This window comes from Pseudopipra pipra, chromosome 15, assembly GCF_036250125.1.
Source record: "Pseudopipra pipra isolate bDixPip1 chromosome 15, bDixPip1.hap1, whole genome shotgun sequence".
NCBI lineage: Eukaryota > Metazoa > Chordata > Aves > Passeriformes > Pipridae > Pseudopipra > Pseudopipra pipra.
The window spans coordinates 4,978,805-4,999,043 of record NC_087563.1 but is presented as its reverse complement, the minus strand read 5'-3'; the positions used below and the strand labels follow the sequence as shown (position 1 = coordinate 4,999,043).

The 20,239-nt window shown below is 44.0% G+C and overlaps 1 protein-coding gene across 4 annotated transcripts in view; it reads right to left on the bottom strand.

Annotated features, from left to right (window-relative positions):
• The window catches only part of LOC135422443 (rho GTPase-activating protein 7-like), a 51,452-nt gene that overhangs the window by 11,329 nt on the left and 19,884 nt on the right, over positions 1-20,239 (bottom strand). For 2 of the 4 annotated variants that reach the window (XM_064671581.1, XM_064671583.1), the window contains exons 1-7: positions 14,852-14,923; positions 7,668-7,739; positions 6,102-6,183; positions 4,676-4,739; positions 2,124-3,475; positions 1,530-1,700; positions 678-837 (exon numbers count right to left, since the gene is read on the bottom strand). In XM_064671581.1, the coding sequence (XP_064527651.1) occupies positions 678-837; positions 1,530-1,700; positions 2,124-3,475; positions 4,676-4,739; positions 6,102-6,183; positions 7,668-7,739; positions 14,852-14,876 (1,926 nt within the window). In that variant the 5' untranslated portion in view covers positions 14,877-14,923. Of the gene's footprint in view, positions 1-677; positions 838-1,529; positions 1,701-2,123; positions 3,476-4,675; positions 4,740-6,101; positions 6,184-7,667; positions 7,740-14,851; positions 14,924-20,239 lie in introns of those variants that run through there. The other 2 variants (XM_064671580.1, XM_064671582.1) reach the window with 1 other exon arrangement.

Here is a 20,239-nt window from a genome sequence, read left to right as displayed (position 1 = left end):
AACGAAACACACTTGAAACTGTCACCTCACAGACCACACACGCTTTTGTACTTTGGCACGATATTACACACCTAGACAATGGCAAAGCACAGGAAAAGAAAAAAGTCCTTTCTTTAACTGATGTGTCTCATGTCCCAGGGTCTCCCATTTTTGCAGCTATCCTGTGAAAATACCATATTCAGCACACACTCCCCCTGCCACCTCCACTTAGGGGATAAATACGGAGCTGAGATCCAGAAAAAGATGTTACAGGCACTGCTGTAATACGTTTTCTCTCTGCTTAGTGGTACATTTCAGCTGAAACAAGGTTAATTTTCACATTAGCTCTGGCACTACCAGCAACCACAGAGCAGAGGGAACAACGACATTGTCTGGCAGATTTACCTCCTCAGGGAGCAGAGACATGACACCTCCCCAGGCAAAGGCAGCCTGGCTGCCTGCACCAGCTGCAGAGGGCTTCAGTGAGGCAAGGCACAAAAACACAATACAGGACTAAAGGCATTCCCAGCAGGAATCAGCACTGCTATTTCCTCTCAGGCTCACACCTACACCTGTCTGCCTGTTCAGAGCCTCGGGGGGCAAGAAAGTCCTTCAGAAAAGAGGGAAGGCAGAGTCTGGTTCCCTGGAGCAGATCCATTCATGGCCTAGAGCTTCTCTGGGCTGCCTTGAGTTCATACCTGGTCAAGAAAGTGGCTTCTCAGGTAGTCCAGGGCTTGCAGGATCCCGTTGGGCAGTGGGTGGCTTGTTCGCTGCACGTTCAGGAGTAAAGGAACCCCAAACACGTTTTTGTCCTTGTAGTCAGAGGCTTTTGGTTTTTTAATGAACTTTGGTATGGTCCTGGAAAGAAAAAACCAGGACATGCAATGTATTAGGTCCCCAGCACACTCTGCCTGCTGCTTTATGTGCACGGGAAAGCATTTAGTTGTATGCCTTGTCACAACCCAAATTCTGCCACAGACCTGCACACACAGCACCATCAGAGAGAAAATCAGTCAAGGTGATTACAGGAATGACTTCCTCATTTCCTTACAGAAATTAGCTTTAAAAAGCATTCCCATGGGAAATAAATCCCATCCCTTTAGGGCACTGCAAGCTTTTTTCACTTCTTTCTGTGTTCAAGCACCAGCTCCCTATCACAAGATGCTGGCTGATGTTTCTAAGTCATTTAGGTGTGTGACCTTGTCACAGTTTTAGTTCAGAGACTGAAGAGCTGCATTCTCAGCCCAGCCAGCTCTCACCTCAGGTCCTGCAATCCCTGTGAAGCACCTCTGACAAAACCTTGAAAACAGGCAAATTTAAAGAGAAACTATAGTGTGCTTTAAAATCAGTAACAGCATGACCACCAGGGAGGAGCCCAAGTGCAGCCCCACAGCAGAAGAAACCCTGGAGCCATGGAAACAACCATGAGGCTGCTGGAGATTTAATGGGATGAAATTCCTCACGTGTAATCTAGACAGACAAGGGAATTCACCTGCTTACAGCAAATCCTCTCTTTCCAGCACAGGTTGCTTTAACATTAGACAACTTACCAGTTCCAGCCCTGCCTGCTGGAAGGGGAATATCTGTCCATTAAAGCAGTGAGTTTCAACAGTGCCAGCTTTTGTGTCCGGGCCAGCTGGGCAGCAGACTGGCCATCACTCTGCATGGAAAGGCTTTCCAAGTTCACACTCTCTTCCACAGACCAGTGTTGCTTCCTGTGCCTGTGGGATAAACATTGCTCAAGCTTAGGATCATCCCCATCATCCCCATTAGTTTTCTGTCTGCAGCTGTGAAGCACTTAAGGCTCTAAATGACCTGCAGCTGCCAAACACCACATGGTTAGCTGCACTCAAACAAGGTACTTCCCATCCAGGAGGTCCTCTGGTAATACCAGCTCTTTCCCTAAGAAATACAGCAGGCTGGCAGTAAGGCCTGATTCCAAACGTCTGCGTGCTCATGCAGATCATGAGTGTCCTGCTTTCAGCAGAGGACAGATGTTGTCACCAGAGTAACTATGGACTGGTGGCACCTGGCACCAGCAGTGCAGACCCTGCTGCCTAGAACAGACTTGAGAATACTTTGTTCTGGCAAAGCAGTTACATTTTGAGTGGCCAGAATCAAGGGGAAACCCAAGGATGGCTGACCTGTTGGCCTTTTTAGAGTCTGTGATGTATGTCAGATCTGCAGAGCCAATCTCCTTGCCCAGGCCACAGCTGCTCTCTCCCTCAGTGCCCCCTGCTCTCTTGTCTTCTGAGCCCTCCGTTTCAAGAGAGCTTTCTTTAGGGGAGGATGGACACAAAGAGGTCAAGTCACTGGCAAAGTCAGAATCCCCATCATCTGAGAACTTCTCTGTCCACTGATCAACCAACTTTTTGAGGCCGTTGACATCTGCTATAACATTGTTCAGTTCCGAAAAAACATCATCATCACCGACTTGTGCCGCCTCCAGGCTGTCAAGGTCCATATTGGGCATGTTGTCATACACACTTAGCCTGTTACAGGAGCCTGAAAGGGGACTCCTGGGGGCTTTGGGCTCCTTGGAACCGCTTCTGCTCCGGCTTCTCCTGCACCCGTGAAAACTCCCAGTTCTCCAGTTGACAGAAGAGTTGTCTGCTGGAGAGAGGGAGCTGTCTGTAAGTGCTGTGGGGAAGGTGCCAGGTTTATGGCCTTGTGGTATTTGAAACATCTGAGATTTTTGTAATGTCATGTCATTTTTCAGGTTTTGCTGAGATAGGTCATTCCACAGCAAGAGCTTGCTGGAGTCTGTGTGCTCTGCACACATCCCCCTTCCCTCGCAGGGGCTGCCTGGTTTTATACCAGGACTTGGAGTGCTCACTGTGCTGCTCTTTCCAGACTGACTGCTGCTGCTGTGACTCTGGGCAGAAAAGGAAGAATTGTCCTTTGTTTGGATGCCAGAGAGGTCAGAAATATTCACACAGTTCAGCATCTTCATCTTTTCTTCACTAAGCCCTTCTAGAAGAACAGGTTCACTTATTGTGGGTTTGGCCTTTGACTGACCACTCCTTAAGTTGCAGCTCCTTAAGTGCAGCTTCTCCATTTTCTTTAGAAGGCTCTTCCTCTTTTTAGATGGCGACTTATCCAAAAGCTTTTGCTCGCTGGTGTTATTTAAAAATTCACTGGGGGGAGGAGAACAACTGAAAGTAGAGTCCAGTGCAGGTACCTTAATTGAGGAACACCTCGAGGAACTCGTGCTGGTTTCCACATCTTCAAAAGGTTTTGGGGAGCTCACAGTGTCACTGTCAGCACTGCTGGTGCTGTGAACTGAGGACACATCGTGCTTCTCTCCATGATCCAGGATGACACTGTCCTCCTTGCTGATGATCTTCAGTACTGGACTGCCTGGGACCGAGGCACTGGCACCTCCCTCTGCTGGGAGACCCTCCAGGCTCTCGATTCGAGACCACCTCTGGCTGCACCTCTCATAAGCCCACCTGCTGCTTATTGCACAGGGTTCATCATCTTCAGAATCATCACTCTTAGAAGGGGGAAAAAAAACCACAGTTCAAGGTCAATGTTTGGCAAATTTTAAATTACCAAAAATAAATAAATAAATAAATTAACCAAAAAAGGAGACTTAAATTTTCTGCCTACCTCCAAAACCCCCAAGATCAACACATGGAAATGTGACCATTCATTCACTGAAGGGCTGCCCTGAGTTAGTTGAAAAACATGCTGACAAATGACTCCCAAGCACACTGACAGATATGGGAAGTTTACCACAGGAAAAGGTGACAGATTTGCTCTAAGGGTGAAAAATCCTGGGGTGTGGCAAATCTAAAGCATTTGAAAGATAATTTTGTTGAATTTACATGGCCTTTCCTAGAGCCAAACAAATCAAACACTCTGATGGCCAAAATCCATTCATTTTCAGGTAAAGAAGTGTTTGGCTGTGGGACTGTGGCAGCATCAATATCTGTGGCACCCTCTTGGACTCCTCAGCCTCCCCTGACTCCTGCCCCAGTTGCTCTATTGTCCCCATTCCAAGGGAACACTGGGATAGCAAAATGTCTCTTCTCTGTGGGCTCTCTCTTGCCCCATTCGTTCCTAATGACAGAGTGGGACTTTCCAAAAAACTAGACATTTTTCCAGAAGATGGCATTATTTTCTTGCTAATCCTGCACTTAATCCACGGTACCTCAGAGGCTTTGCAGTCCTGGTGTTGCCCAGCCAAGCTGTGACCATCACTTTGTTTTAGTTGCAGAACTTTTTGTGGGAGAGGACAAAACCAGCCCAGCTAAAACCCACCCATCTTCTATTGGCTGAACATTTCAGATGTCTATTTAATTTCTTTGCTTACTCAGTAAGAGTGAAATTTCACTTTCAGGACTTAAATAAGGTGTGAAACTACTTAGGAAAGCAGTGATAGACACGTTGAGGTGGGACCATCAGCTGATCAAATTGGACAGTAACATGTGCCAAATCAATTTTTAAAACTGCTCCAAAGCCCACTCCTAACCTACCTCACAAAGTTACAAACTGAAAAATGCGTAATTTCAACCTCCATCCTCGTATTTTTCAGCAGAAAATGCAAGTGGAAGAGCTTTGCAGGACGGAAGAGAATGAAAGGGAAACTTCAGAAATGGCTAATCCTTCATGCACTTTTCAAAACCAGGTTTTTGATGGAGTAGCTGGACACATTTTTAATGAGAACAGTGACTGTGCTCTACAAACGTACCCGTTTCCTCTGACGGCCTATTTCCACTTTCATTGATGCACACTTGTTCAACGTGTTCAGCCGTCTGGGGCAGGAGAGAAAACACAGAAGTTTTAAATTTAAACTACTTTGTTTCTTGAAAACGAACATGTGCCAGTACAGTTGTGATCTTCTACCACAGTGTCTTCATTACTGGGGTCCAAGACTGACATTCTTTTAGAGGTTCCTCATACATTTTGCCAAAACCAGCACCAGTAACAACCCCATGATGTTCACACTCCCAGTTTTGCCGTGTTAAAACTAGAGAAGACAACCATAATTAATATTTTAATTTAAAAAATCATATTATTAGCTTTAATGATTTTGAAAAACCATCAGCTGCTGATTTAAGATTTTGAAACTCTGAGTGGCCTTCTTAAAAAATAATTTTTTAAATAAATGAAGGCACTAATTCCTTGGAAGGACTTTATTATCTATGATTTTAATTAAAGCTTGTGGAATCAAAAAGGTCCCAAAACAGTCAGTCACTTAAATGCCAAACAACAGGCAGCCTCAACAGGAGGCACACACAGAGCCTCCAAGGAGCACTCAGGACAGAAGTAATAACAAGCAACAAAATATACTTAAATTTCTCGAGTGTCTGCTGTGCTTTGGAGGTGTAAATGTGAACAATTCCTCTTGGTGCAGAATTTGAGTTCAGGTGACCTGACGGGACAGAAAAGGACCAAAACACTTTGCCAGGAGAGGAACTTTCCAGTCCCCTTAAGAGGCAGAAATTCTAATTTCTGCTACAGGAACTCTGCTGAACAATCCCACCACGAGAAGGCTTCAGTAACTGTGGTGTGAAGTGAAGCAGAATGTCTCACACTACCCTGGCACTCTTCCACGGGGAAAGGCCAAAGGGCTGAGGGTTTGACTTTGCCCTGACAGTGCAATTTCACTTGTGTGCTCTGAACAGCTGTGGCAAAACAATAGTTTCAAATCAATACCTTTGCTTCTCACTCAAAAAAATATTCAGGAAAAAAAGAAGGAATCTTGTGCATACAACTTTTTTTCTGTTTATCTGCTGGAACAGAATTTGGCCAGTCAGAGGAAATTCCTGCACTCTGTTATACGTGATCCTGGAGAGCAGCCTGCTATGCTTGCAGGGAACTGATTATTTTTTTTCTCAGCCTGCAGACATCTCACATTACAGAAAAGACAGATTTGATGCTCAGCATAACATCCCCAAGATCTTGGCTGGAGATGTGCAGACACATGGTTACTTCACTTTTAAATTCTTAAAACAACCAACTTCACTGGTACTAAACCATGTGCTTGAGTGGTTTCCTTCACTCACAGAACTGGTGACTTTGTTAGTCTCTGACAAAAACAAAGGCATGAAAAAGGAATGACAAATAACTGTGGGGCCTGGAGGTGTTAAAGGTGACTCATAATTCATGTTTACCTGAAGAGGGATTCAATCGCATCTCCATCTAAAAATTCATGATCTTTCCTTACAGTTTTTACATCAATGGGAAACTGCATATCTGTAACAAAGAAGTTGAATCTGAAATCTGAGTTTTAATTGCAAAGACTTTCAATTTTGCAACTTTATTCATCACAGGAAAGGAATCTAAACCTATTTTTTACAGCTATATATTCATGCAAAGGTCCTTCAAGTAAGTGAGGGTTAGTTCCTTAGAGCAAGTAAAATAAATGCAGGGATCTGCTTGCTGCTGTTAGTTACAGGTAGACAAACACTCCTGCTTTTCCAGGAGCTTGTAGTGCCATAGGCAGGAAATACAAAACAAAGTTTAGCTTTGGTTTGGTTCTCTGCAGCTTCAGGTGCAGAACAGGGAGTATTTCACACGAGCTCTGTGCTGGTGATGTTCAGTGCAGCACATGACACACACACATGAGCTGCAATGAGTCTGACAAATCAAGCTGGGCTGGAAGCTGATCGATCCACCAGCTGAGGAGTTCAGTGTTTCAGCTTCTGAGATCTAACCTTGCAGATGAGGGAACCAGTAAGATGCATTAAGCATTTTCTTGGCTTATTTTTTTAAGCTTACTTTTCCCAGTCTGTAAATTACACTGCATAAGCAGCGAGGGGATGCAGGGGATTCATTTTCCAGAAGCATGGCAGTGTACATTTCCAACACACATCTTGTAGAATAAACTCTGCTGCAGTCAGACAGGAAGCACTGCCATGAGGCAGCATGTTTCATAGCATACAGCTTTCAAATCCAGCTCTGTGGCTTGGCTTCGAATTTTTAATTTTGCAGTGATCAGGGGGAGGTGAGAATGACAGCAGGCAGAAGTCACTGTTGGTTCTTTTAACTGTAGTTCTTTGATAAAATCCCTCTTAAAAATAAATTACCTCTTGTTACATTCAGTGTTTGTAACAATAAACATATTTTAAAGAAGAACTCTTTTAAGGTTTAAGTACAAGTGTGCCCTGAAAGCTATACAAGTTCTTAATAAATCCATGCCTCCCCCACAAGAAATAAGCATTCTTTGTAGATTTAATGACATGAAAAACATGCTGAAATTGCTTTTTTTTTTTTTTTTTTCTGGCTGGCTGCTGCTGAGTATCAGTTTTAAACGCTTATGATTGCAAGATGATTTTTCCATCATTCTTTTTCGATACACCAATAAAGCAATCTGGCTCAGGCTGGAGAGCCTTGGAGGAGTTTTGGTTGCAATCAGTGGTCAGAAAAATACTCCAGCATTACAAGTAAAAGAGCCTGAGAAAATTATAAGCAACTAAAAATCACAAAAGCAGAGATTTGTCTGAGAAGAACAAGAAAAGGAAACCAAGAAAGATTTGCTCCTTTACAGAATTCTACTGAGTCCCTGACGAGATGTCCCTTCTGCAAGAGCTTTACTATTTTTCTGAAGATTTGCATGAATATATGACAGAATTTGAAAGTGCTTCCATCAAAACTGTCAGGTTCTGAAACATATTATTTATGTGAACAATTCCACTCGAGTTCAGTGTCAGCTGCTTGACAAGTGTCTGTGATCATACCTTCAAAGAGCTGAGCATACTGGGGAAACCCGGCAGCCCTCAGCCAGTCACAGGCTTCTCTGGCTTCAATTTCTGCAAGGAGAACACACAGTTGTTCATGTCAGTGCTTTCACAGTGTGAGCTCATTTTACCTGGTGGATTCTCCGAGGATCTTGTATATTAGTGCTTTGTTAGGATGTCACTAAAAAGGAATAAATCCTCGTATCCAACTCACTTACATGGCTCCAGAGCAGTCATCCTACCATAGGATGGGTAAGCAAACATGAGATTCTAGATATAAGCACATACTTGAGATGTCACACATGGGTGCACATCAGCTACCCCTGAGGTGTGGGCAGTGGAGCATCTGTTACATGTTGAAATGAGTCACCAGGGAAGGTGCAGAACACACAACTCTGCCCTGGCGCAGCAGAGCCCCTTCGTGCATTCCAGCTCTGAGAGATGGTGATAAGACACAAACAGACCCTATAAATAAACTTAAAATGATATCACAACGTTAATAACACTGGACACGGCCTAAGCATTCCCAGAACAAGAGTTCTCAGGAGTACCTGTTGCTAGGGTCTATCAATATTTATTTCCTTGCCAACTACCTACGCAACTTGGCAGTCCCTGCAGCACTGCAGATGTCAAGAATTAACTGCTCGTTTTGTGACAATTCCTGGAGCCCTATGGCCAGTTCTGTAATATTCCCACAAGAGCAGAGCAGAATATAACTTCAGAAACTCACAGAGCACTCACCAGATTCCTCAAAAACACAAACAGGTCAGCATGAGTGCATGCCATCGGGCTCTAAGCTCTGCCAATACTAGAAATTACTGGCTCTGTGGAAGAGGATTCCCATATACACTTTCTGTAAGCCTGTGTGCACTCCAGATCATGCCACAACAGACACCAACCTAAAGGCAAAGACTCCTTTGAAAAAACGTTTTTAAACTACCTTAAAATCAAGCATGCTCATTAGAGAGAAATGTTTTTAAAGCACCTTAAAGTGGTGGCATGATAGGCTAGGCTTGTTCCTTAAAACTATTTTCTTTACACATACACTCACAGATTAGGATTCCAAAGCACTTGACATACATACCTGCTCAAATTCCCTGCTTGCTTTGCTCAGACTTCTCAGTTGTAAGTCACCAGTGCAACACATCTCACAAAGAAATTGCACAACTTCCATGATTTTAATGTTCTACTTCCAAACTTTAAATTGTTTCCATTATCACTTGATTATTTTGGACAATGCCATCCATAAAACAGGCTTCCCTGTGCAAAACTCTGTGGCTTTTTCATCTGAGAATAAAGTTAAACCACAGGAAGACAAGGATGTTTTCACACTAAACAGATGCATGACTCCTTTTTTTTTTCAAACTGCAGAAGAGAAACTAATTTCTTCCACAACAGCCTATATAGATTATGCCAACATTTATTACTATACTTAGTGCTGTAATTTATCATAATCTTCACCACAACACAGCATTTACAGAATACCAAGAGAGGGGGCTGAAAAAGACCAGCAGAGCCAAAAAAAAAAAAAAAAGAAAGAAAACAATCTTTAGAAAAGAGCCAAGAGGGTGACCACTCAACACCAAAAGTCTTCACAAAGTGATTTTCACTTAGAAAAGCCCAGTGAACTCACTCAGTCATCTCAGTGTGGGGAAACTAGAGCTGTCCTAATTCCAGACCTTGGCCCGTGCACAGCTCCCCTGAGCTCAGACAGACAGTGGCTGTGCAGGGGTTGAAGATTCCCCAGTTCCCAGCACGTTAAAAGGACAACTCCATTTTTAGAGCAAACCAAGCCCTCAACTGTGATGCAAATAAGAACAGGCAGAAAAATATTTTGCACCTGGTGGTGACATTTTCAATGAATATGATTGAAAATTCACACCTACAGGTGGCCTTTTCCATAGGACAAGGACACAGGAGCTGGGGGAATTTTCTGTGCTAACATAAATCTTCATGCCTTTTAAGGCACCTTTTCACAGTCACAGGGGAGGTTTAGATTAGATGTTAGGAAGAAATTCTTGGCTGTGAGGGTGGTGAGGCCCTGGCACAGGTTGCCCAGAGAAGCTGTGGCTGCCCCATCCCTGGAACTGTCCAAGGCCAGGTTGGATGGGGCTTGGAGCAACCTGGGATAGTGAAAGGTGTCCCTGCCCATGGCAAGGGGTTGGAATTAGATAATCTTTAAGACCCCTTCCAATCCAAAACATTATATGATTTTATAAATTATCTGCCATTAGAATGAATATGAGAGGAGGAAATAAAAAAGGAAATAAGAAATAATTACTCAAAGGAAAGTAGCTGCTCTCCATAGGGCCACACTCAGCACTGACATGCAGGACTGCTTGGCTTTTATGGCACGTGCAGCATGAAGGACAAGCTCATTAGACAGTAATGGCAAAATGCAGATGAAGCTCCCCATCTCCCTTGATGGAGAGTTCTACAAATAAAAGCCACAGAGACATAAAAGAAGAGCAATAATCATGAGTAGGTTGATGGGTGACACCAACACACCCACCCTGGGCAGCAGCTGCTATAAACGTGCCACAGACACTTAAAGCCCTGCTTATAACAGGGAGGGGCTGAAGTGGCAACCACAGCCCTGGCAACTTGCATGATGCTTTAAGGCATGCCTTGAAAAACAGCCAAAGCTCAGTTTCCTACATAAAGATTCCTCATGGAAAGCAGAGATGATCTTCTTGAAGACTCTTTGGGGGTATTGAAAGGACCCTCACACTATATTTTTGGCAAGACAAATAGTATAGATGAGCCGTTTGTGAAGACCCATTCCACGCTTGAATTCACATCCTGTCTGCTCTGCCTCACATGATGAAATGCCCCTTCCCAACCAGCCTCTCTGCCTGGTTAGAGTTTGATTTCCCATTTCTGCAGTCACACTGTAACTGCAAAAGAATCTCGCAGGTTTACAAACTAATTTCTAGAATCAATGTGCTGATAAACCCAAGCTGATAGAAACTGTGTAGTCCTTCTTGATGTTAGGTCAGATCCTTGTTGGAGAGGAAAGAAATGGGGGAGCCTTCAGAAAGCAATTTGAAGCAGCACTCCCAAATATCACAGCACATCTGCCTGTGAATTGGATGTCCTACAAGAGCATGACATTTTTTTAAACATCTTTTGGATGCTATCTGTACAACCGAAATAGCAGAGCAACCTAAATGTGTCATCTCCCTCTCCTGAACTGGTTTCATAATTAAGCAGATGAAAAAAACACCTGCAAAGCTTAATATCCTTAGATTAGAGGCTGCCAGCAACATTTCCATGCCAAGCCAGCTATTTCCCCATGGGCTACGGGTGGTAGGTTACTACCAGATGTTTATGAGAAACAAGGCACAGCACAGGGCCTGTGCCACCCTCTGGCTGTCCTGTGTTACACAGGTATGTTCTGTGCTGAAGGTTCAGCCCAGTCCCACTGCAAACAGCACTCCAACTGCTGGCTGTGCCCCAGCCTGCCTGTCCCAGCAACCCCAGCACACCAGCCCTCCACAGCTTCTGCCCCTTGTTCCCCACTGGGATGCTGCCTCTGCTCCCCTGCACCCTCCTCCCCAGAGCCCCAGTATCCCCATCAGCTTGGCTGTGACACCTCTCCTTCATCCACTTGGGCTGAAAAACTGTGTTCCCCCTGAAAAAACTGTGTTCTGAGCACTGTCCTGTTTGCAGGCTGGAGCACCCAGACTCCTCAGGTACTTAGAAACCAGATGCTACAAAGTGTATTAATCCCTATCGTAATGAACATCAGTGTTAACAGGACTGCTTACAATAAAGAAAAGACATCTGTGCTGAAATTTGGGCATTCTGTCTGAGAAGTTTTCCTCACAAGAAGCAGCACTTTCCTTACAACAAGGGAGAGGCAACAACTGAAACCAGTGACAGCTGTGTATCAAACAGGCCACTCAGCCTTTGTACGAGATGATCACAAACTTCAGCTAAAGAAGAGTGTCAAACTGTACTTCAAATTCTTAAAAATACTCTCTCTAAATAAAATAGGAGGATACAAATTTCTGTTTGAAAGCATAAGCAGAGCAAACCTTACTGTCAGGATGCAGTGTGACTTCCAGCTGCACAGACCTGCTGCCAAAGCAGGAGACTTCTTCCTTTCCTTTCCCCAGCTTCCTACCACTCCTCACCATCACCCTGAGCCTATGCCACGAGGTTCCATCAGCCAAAATAGCAGGAAACGAGTCACTTTTTTTTTTTTGTAAGGTCAAATTTGCGATGTTTTATCTTTCTGAATCCGCTATCACATGTTCTGATGAACTCCAGTGGCAGGACAGGGGCAGTGGTGGGTACGTGCAGGGAGAAATTTGGGAACACGCCCTGCCCACCCCAGCTGGCAGCACTCAGGGAGCTCAGTCTGCTGTGAAACCTTCACCTAAATGTATCCCTTTTCACAGAGGTGTCTAACTGTGGGTCTCTCAAAGCAATTTTTAATCAGGTTTTTAAAACCCATAGTACATGTTTTACTTTTACTTCTATCCTCGTCCAAAATAGTTCTCCAGTTTTGACAGGTAGGAATCAAATGGTGATCAGGACTTCATTAGTTAAAGGGATTTATATTTCAGTCTGAACACCTTCCAAAACCACGCCAGGAAGCAGAACAGTTTGAGAGGTTTTCTTGCTTGTTTGCAGCACTAGTTACTGCAGGATCCTATTTATGCCCTTTTCTGTGGGACACAAGTGTGGTGCTTGTGGAAAGGAGCTGATTTCTCAACATGCCCAGCACAGAGCCACGTGCAGACAAGAGAACAGAACAGAGGGCAGGACTGACTCCTCACTTTGACTACATTTTACATCACTCTGGAATGAAACAGGCAAAAATCCAAAGAATGTTGCTCTTTCTCAATTTCTGTCATTATATAGGAAGAACATCTTTTTTTCTCCACGTGGCAGGAATCCTCCTCAACAGCCACAGACAAGCAGATGCCTCAAAACCTGCTTGATGTGCCACAGCCTGGGGAGGTGCTGCTGCCTGCTCTCATCACCAACAATCCCAAATTGTCCCTCTCAGCCTCTCCAGTCCTGGAGTCAACAAGCCCCATGAAGCCCCATTTTTCCTCCAGCTCACGAGCCATCAGCTGTGAGCTGGCAGGTCCCTCACACACTGCCTTAGATCCTGTCCTTGCTGGTTCTGCTGCCAGTGGTGGAAGCAACAAGGGTTTTTCGGGTTCCATTTGAAGATAAAATTGTGATTTTCCCATTACATCTCTCTGCTTTGTGCATCTTCCCAGAGCTATACAAATTGGTGTATCTTCCCCACAGCTGCCAATGAGCTATTTCATTTTATACACACTCTGTGAAAAATGCATTTGCAGTGCTAGAACTCTGATTTCTGCAGGATGTTCAGAGCTGCATTATACCTGAGGCTGGATTTTCAAGAACTGCTTTTATTTATGTTATCTCCTCTTACTTAAAAAGAGTCAGAACATGTTGTCTCCATCTTGAACGCTCAAACACGATGCTTTCAAAGCAGGGTGTTTGCACTGACCAGGATAAGCATTCAGGGACTTGTAAAACCGTCAAACTCTCAAAAAGCTAAGATGGATCATAAATAAATGGCAGTGTTTATTCTACTTTCCCTTGTGCAATGCAAAATATCAAAGCCTAATAGTACTTAGCTAGCCCACTCAAGGAAGAGAAAAAAAAAAAGATTATAGCTTGGAATTCAGCCAGGATAATTTAGGCTCCATGCAGATAGTGAACATAAATGTCTGGAAGATGAAAAGGCCAAGATATTTGTCCTTTCATTCCTACTTTACTATCATGCTGGTGTTTTGGAACTGCAGCCAACTCTTCAGTTATCACAGCTGGGAACTGCAATGTATCTCAGAACTTTGTGGCAACCTTAATTGCATCTTTATCCAGCTCCTTGGCTTCAGCTCCCCAAGCTGATTACCAGGACTCCCAAGCTGATATTAAGGGTCTTACTCAGGTCCTTGTCATTTGCCTCCCATTTTGGTTTCTAGGACTCAGAGAAGTTTAAAACCTTTTTCTTTGCAGACCACATTAAGTAGCTTGTCAGTGCTGGCTGATCTTTTAATTGCTTCCATGTAAGTTAGAGAAGGTAGTGTTTGCTCCACAGGAATTTCAGAGGGCTCAAGGGAGTTTAGGTGTCTAACTCACATCAATTTAGGAGAGTATAACTCTCTAATTTCCAATCCACACTGGAAAATCCTTATCCAAGTAAGTGGGGCAAGAGAGGGGATTTATCTCCCTGCAATCTAACCCCAGATATGTTGCTTCTCCATGACTTGGCCCTGCTGGCTAAAAAACAGGAACCGATCCCACATTTCTCTGACGCAGAAGCTCCTTATGGATGTTTTTTCACGGGACCCTTGTACGTGATTGAGAAACACTTGATGCAAGATTCCTAGGAGGAACTGTAGCAGGGAGGGTAACTGCTCACTTCCACTAGAGCCAACATCAATAAACCTCTAGCACAGAAGTAAAAAAACCCAACGCAACCTAATTGTCTGTGCTCTTCCATTGTGTAGCAGTAAGTTTTCCTTAATTACACAAAATGCTAATAATACCACTGTGTGATACAGGTTCAACCAATGCATAAAGAACTATTTAACCCAACAGAGACTGCCCAGTAAGTTGTTACATCTAAAAGCGAGCTGGTTTATTGGCCCTGCTAAGGCTGTGCTGAGCCCGCTGACAGCTGCTGAGCCCAGGGCAATGGACAAACTTTTACTGGGTCACTGTACCCTGGTGGAGCTTGTTGATATTCAAAGATAGACAGCAAAGTCAGGAAATCTATTCAGCACCTTCCAAGTGCATCTGGCTAGGAAGTAAAACCAGCAGCTACTGGAAGAGCATGATCCAAAGTGTGGACAGCCTGGGAGCTGCTGTCACACTAACAAAGCAGCAGTAGGAAACAGCAGCACTCACCTGGATCCTCACCTGGGGACATCTGCCATAGAACCCACATGAATCCTCTCTGGATGTCAGCAGCCATAGAACCCACCTGGACCCTAAGTGGGGGATGTCGGTGGCCATAGAACCCACCTGGATCCTCACTAGGGGATGTCAGTGGCCATAAAACCTACCTGAATCCTCTCCGGGGGATGTCATCTACCATAGAACCCACCTGGACCCTAAGTGGGGGATGTCAGTGGCCATAGAACCCGCCTGGATCCTCTCCGGGGGATGTCAGTGGCCATAGAACCCACCTGGATCCTCTCCGGGGGATGTCATCTGCCGCAGCCCCGCGGCCGCTCCCGCCGCTGCCGCCGCTCGGCTCCGGTGCGGGACCGCCCTGCTCCGGGCAAGGAACATCCCCCTGTGCCGCAGCCCCGGCCCGAGCCCCGCCCGGGACAGCCCCGCCCGCCCCGGCTCCGCGCCCGCACAGCGTTCCCTGTCCCCGCTCCGTGTCCTCCGTGTCCCCGTGGAGCGCTCCGTGTCCCCCCTCCGTGTCCCCGCTCCGTGTCCCCGCTCGGTCCGATGCCGCAGGAGGGGTGTCCCGCAGGTCCCTGCCTGCCCCTGGCAGAGGTCCCTGCCTGTACCCGCGGCACGGAGCCGCCACCCCATCCCCAGAGCCCCCGTTCAGAGCGAAGCAGAACCTGAAGGCAAATCATCAACACCTCCTGGCTCACCTCGATGTTTTAAAGTTTTGCCAACGTCATTCCTCAAAGTTTTACTAAATTAGCTACTTTTCCACTTTTTCCTTCCTAACAAATACCTAGAGCAGTGCTGCGTCTACCCTGCACACAAAAAATCGGGAAATAACTGCATCCCGCCTGGGAGATGCTGTGCCCAGGGGCACAGAGGGAACAGAGCAGAGCTGGGATTCATCCTTACAACTGATCTGATTCCCGAGATCGACTGCCACCCGGCCATGCAATGTGCTTGTTGTTTTACAGAGACGACCCTTGCCACGATGGTTTTCATGGAACAGACAGAACCTGTGCTTTTATTTTGCTTACATGGGCTTAGTCTAGGCAAAAAAATAGTTTGTGGTCTCAAAAATTCATATGCATTTTAAGCAACGGATCTGGGTGCTAAAAACATATGGTTGTGCTTTGGGACCTCTGAAACAGGCTCGGTTTCTTTGCTTTTGCTGTAGTTCATTGCTGCTATGATTTGACTTTCTACTTTTAATGATGCAATACAAAATCTAATAAAAAAAACATGATCAGCCTTTGCAGCCTGAACAGTCATTGTGCAGGGATAGTCAACAGGTACAGAGTGTCACGTAGGCTGGTCTCAGAAGAACATATCAGAAGTATTAATACATTTAAAATTATTATTAATACATTTAAAATTATTTTCCCAGAAGTCAACTTTAAATCTCTAATAATTTTATGTCTGCTGGACTGTCAGGTTACCATTCTATAGGGCAGACAGAAGGGTGGGATGCTGTGTTCACTTACAGGGGTTGACAGATAATTCAAACTCAATGGACTGCTCCAGGAAACCAGACCAGTTTCCAAATTTCTGTAGGACAACTTCTTGTAATGTTTAGGCTCTTACAGTTTGGACCTTAAAACACAGACTGAAAACCAAGAAATTGAATGAAGTGGCATATCAAAAATTTTCTATTTAAAATAAGAATTCTTCTGGATGGGGTTGGTTTTGGTTTTTTGGTTTTTTTCTTCCCTAAATGACGACTTAAGAAGTGAAATAATGCTTTTTTTCTCTTTTACCAAGTCTCATTTAGGAATATTATACCCTAATGAAGTTAAAATTTATGGGTGTGTTTCATTATCATTAGTTTTCTGTATAACAAACAAATGCAAAATTTGCAGAGATTATGATTTATTTTTGTGCAATTGGTTCCTAAATGGACAATTTGTACAGCACAATAAAGAAGATGTTTGATATTGGCACTGAGTGACACAACACAAAGGAAATGAAGGTAGTGTGATATATGGTGTTAACTGTGATTAGCCAAGAAAATGCTTTTTGCTAGACCCACCCAAAGCCATATATAAAGTACACACCCTGCTCTGATTAAATTCTCAGCTATGTGCTTGGGTTAGGGAGGCAGAATGTATAATTTAAATCTGGGGATAACATCAGTAGACTGCTCCCATACGATAGAAATGCTCCAACTGGAGCCTGCAGGTTCTGTTTCCCACCCATTTTCCTTTGGGCATTTCCAATGAAATGACACTACATAACCCTAAAATGCTCATTTTTCTCTCTCTTTAACAGTAAACTACCATCAAAGTTCCCAGTGTTGCATGGGATCAAGAACAGGCTCACAGGAAATCTCAGGGGTGAACAACTTCAGTAGGACGCAGCACTCAGTGAAGGATTCCCAAAGTTTTCCAGGAAGGAATCACAGTCCTCTATTTTAATCATTTTTTCTATCCTGTAGTACCACAAACTTACAGAATCCCTGCATCTCCCTGACTAGAGGAGGTTCAGCCCCCACACAGTAAGTTTACACTCCACAGAAGCTGGTCCTTAGCACCTCTATCTGCAGCAGGAATTACTGTTGTCACAGGGATGTCTGGAATAAGGATGTCCCAGGTTCTGAAGAGGCACTGGGGTGTTTTCACAGCATGTCAAGCCCTCCACACGCAGCTGCCTGGCCAGGGACTTGTGGGGCTGCTGATGGAAGTTCCCCTGTCAGAGGGAAAGATGACAAGAAAACATGTTTCCTGCTCACCTGGGCTTTTCGGTTTCCAGCTCTGCAGCTCACCAAGGACCACCCAAAACCATCACTAAAGCCTCAAACTTTATGTCACTGCTTGGGATTGAAGCCTGGAAAACGGGATTTTTCCCCCCACGTGGTCATTGTTGGTTGTTTTCCTCTTCTCCAGAAGCACTTGCCCTTGCTGAAGGCTCTCCAGAACCTTTCTGACGGGTTTCACTACAAGCTTTGACCAAAACCCCAGCCACCAGCCTACTGTAGGTCAGCACACGCAGGGATTCTGTGCCCAGAATCCAAACCAGACATATCCCACCTTGCTCAAATATGGTGAAAGACAACCCCAGAGTGGGTCATTTTAAACAGCTTCACGAAGTTCTGCATGATCAAAATTAATTGTTTTTATAAACGAGCCTGCCACTGCTAAATCCCTCACTCATGCTTAACCAAAACTCTGCAAAACCCCCAAGTTACTGAGGTTATTTCAGGCAGGCTCTGTGCCAAGCAGTGGAGTCACTGCTCACCAAAGCCAAGCTGCTTGCATATTTTAATTCCTATGTCACTGGCATATTTCCCATACATTTACAAGAGATCACCCTACTCCTTTCTCCCCCTCACTCCCTTTTACCACCTCCCTCACCGAACACTTTTCAGGAGTCAAAACTGAATGGAATTTCATTTCTGACTTTCTCTTGGTAAGATCCCAAATTAATTGTTTTCTCTTTTCCTCGCTGATGATCTTGAGTTGACACAGGAGATCAAGAAATCTAACTTCAGCTGTGACTATACTAGTAGGCATCAAGGAAGATATTTCTATGGAAACAAGTTGTTGAGAGGAAAGCTACATGATTAATTAATGAGTTAGACCAACTGGGAGGAAAAATGCAGAACAAAACACAGGCAATACATTAAGACAGTTAAAGACATGAGTGTTAAAGGGAATAATTGTGAGTTACTAAGGAGAAAATTAATAAGCACACTAGAAAAGGATTTAAATTGAAAATAATCAGATAAAATGAAAAAAAGAAGACAGGTTAACAAAACCAAATATTCCTGAGAAGGAAATCCATTATTTGAAAAGTATTTTCCCGAGGACAAAGACTGAAACTTTATCATTGCCTATGCCTATGATGCAAGGCAGGTTAGAAAAACTGCTTATACATGTATTGCAGGGAGAAAGATGTATGAGCAGGAATCTGTGTCACTATTTTTCTTCTCCTGTGACAAGAGTAAGATGACTAAAGTCTTTAACATTGCTTAAAGAGAGGGAAATAATATTGTTAATAATAAATTAATTATTAATTAATTATTAACTAATTGTTAATTGATTAGTATTGTTAAATATAGACTCTTGGATATGCTGAAGTGCTGTTGAGGTGAAGACAAAATATTAACCCATCATATCTTAAAAGTTGCACCTGGTTATCACTCTGGTCTTCTTGTCAGAGAGCATCTATGTGAGAAAATCAGCACATTCAGCGCCCCCCTGAAAATAACAGCAGATTTTCCCCCTGAGAAACATGATTAAATAGTGTGGCTCCAAGTCACTCAAAAGGCTGAGGGGTTGCAGCAAACGTATCCTCATGGTTTGTCTGGCTGTAGTCATTCAAAATCACTTAGACCTGATTTTTACAGTCTTCACCATCAAAATCTGAACACACGATGAAAATCTTCTGTGTGGTTTTCACACTGTTTTCTCCATCTCCCAATGAACTTTTCTTGGCTGCTTTCACTGGAACCTTCCAGTAAAACTTGCAGCAGATAAAGCAATATCCCATTTCCAAGCTTGTCTTCACAGACCTGAAATCCAGAAACTCCTGCTGTGGATTTTGGTCCCTGGCAGGGCCAGGTGATCGTTAATTGCAATTTTTATGTCTTCCTTTCCAAACTCAATCTTCAACAATTAGGCCACAACAACCCCAAATGTAGGAAATATACCTCTTACCTCTTCTAGAAATCCCTGTAACATAAAAAACCAGAGAGAATTCCCCTTGTAATACCAGAACTAAGAATCAAATACAAACCCTCTTATTAAATGGAAAGGTAAAGTGCCCTTGTTATTCCTGTATCCTTAGGAGAACTTGGTCCTTTTATATGGCTGTTTACCTGCTGTTACAATAACCACAACCACTCCATGTTGTTATGAAAGGAAATACTCTGGAACTGCTGATCCTGGAAAGAAGCAGAGCATTGCCTTGTCCAGCAGGTGACAATGACTTGGTTTAATCTTTCCTCCTTTAAATTCTGATGCTCCTACTTCCACTAAAATTGTGCAATCTGCTTCCCATCAGAGCAGGTCAAATCTCAAGCTGGAATTTAGCTTTTGCCTTCTGTTGTTAAAAGCCAAGCATTTTTTAAAGAGGAAAACACTATGCTATCACAATGAATTCCAGGGATTTTCCCAGGGAACTTTTATGATTAGACTAAACAAATCGAAGAATTCTTTCAGAACTAGTGAAGTTCCTAAAATGTGGGTGAGAGAATGTAGTAAAAAAGGACACAAAATTTCGTTTCATAGATTCACCAAGAACATTTAATTTGAAAAAGCTCAGGAGAAATGTGGTGGGTGCGTGGTGCCCTCCAAGGAGTTTCTCCTCCAGAGGTGAAAATCTATGTCAAACCTCCCTGCCTGGGAACAGAGCATGGAGGAGTTTAACAGGGTACCCAGAGTGAAATCACAGTCCTGACCCTCTGCCAAACTGAGAGAAACAGCAGAGTAAGCACTTTGATTTTCTCAATCACTTAACTTATCTCCTATCTCAAGAGCCACTTGAAGGCAAAGGTGACACTGAAGGCAGAGCCACTGACAATTCTGAAGTCTCTACATGAAAGCATTAACCCACAGAGCATTGGCCAGGATGCCTGAGGAACAGAGCTCTGCAAAATCTGCCCTCACAAACACGTGTTTCTGAGGAAGGAAAGCACTTGATCAATTATCTAACCTCAAAGGCTTCATTTCAGT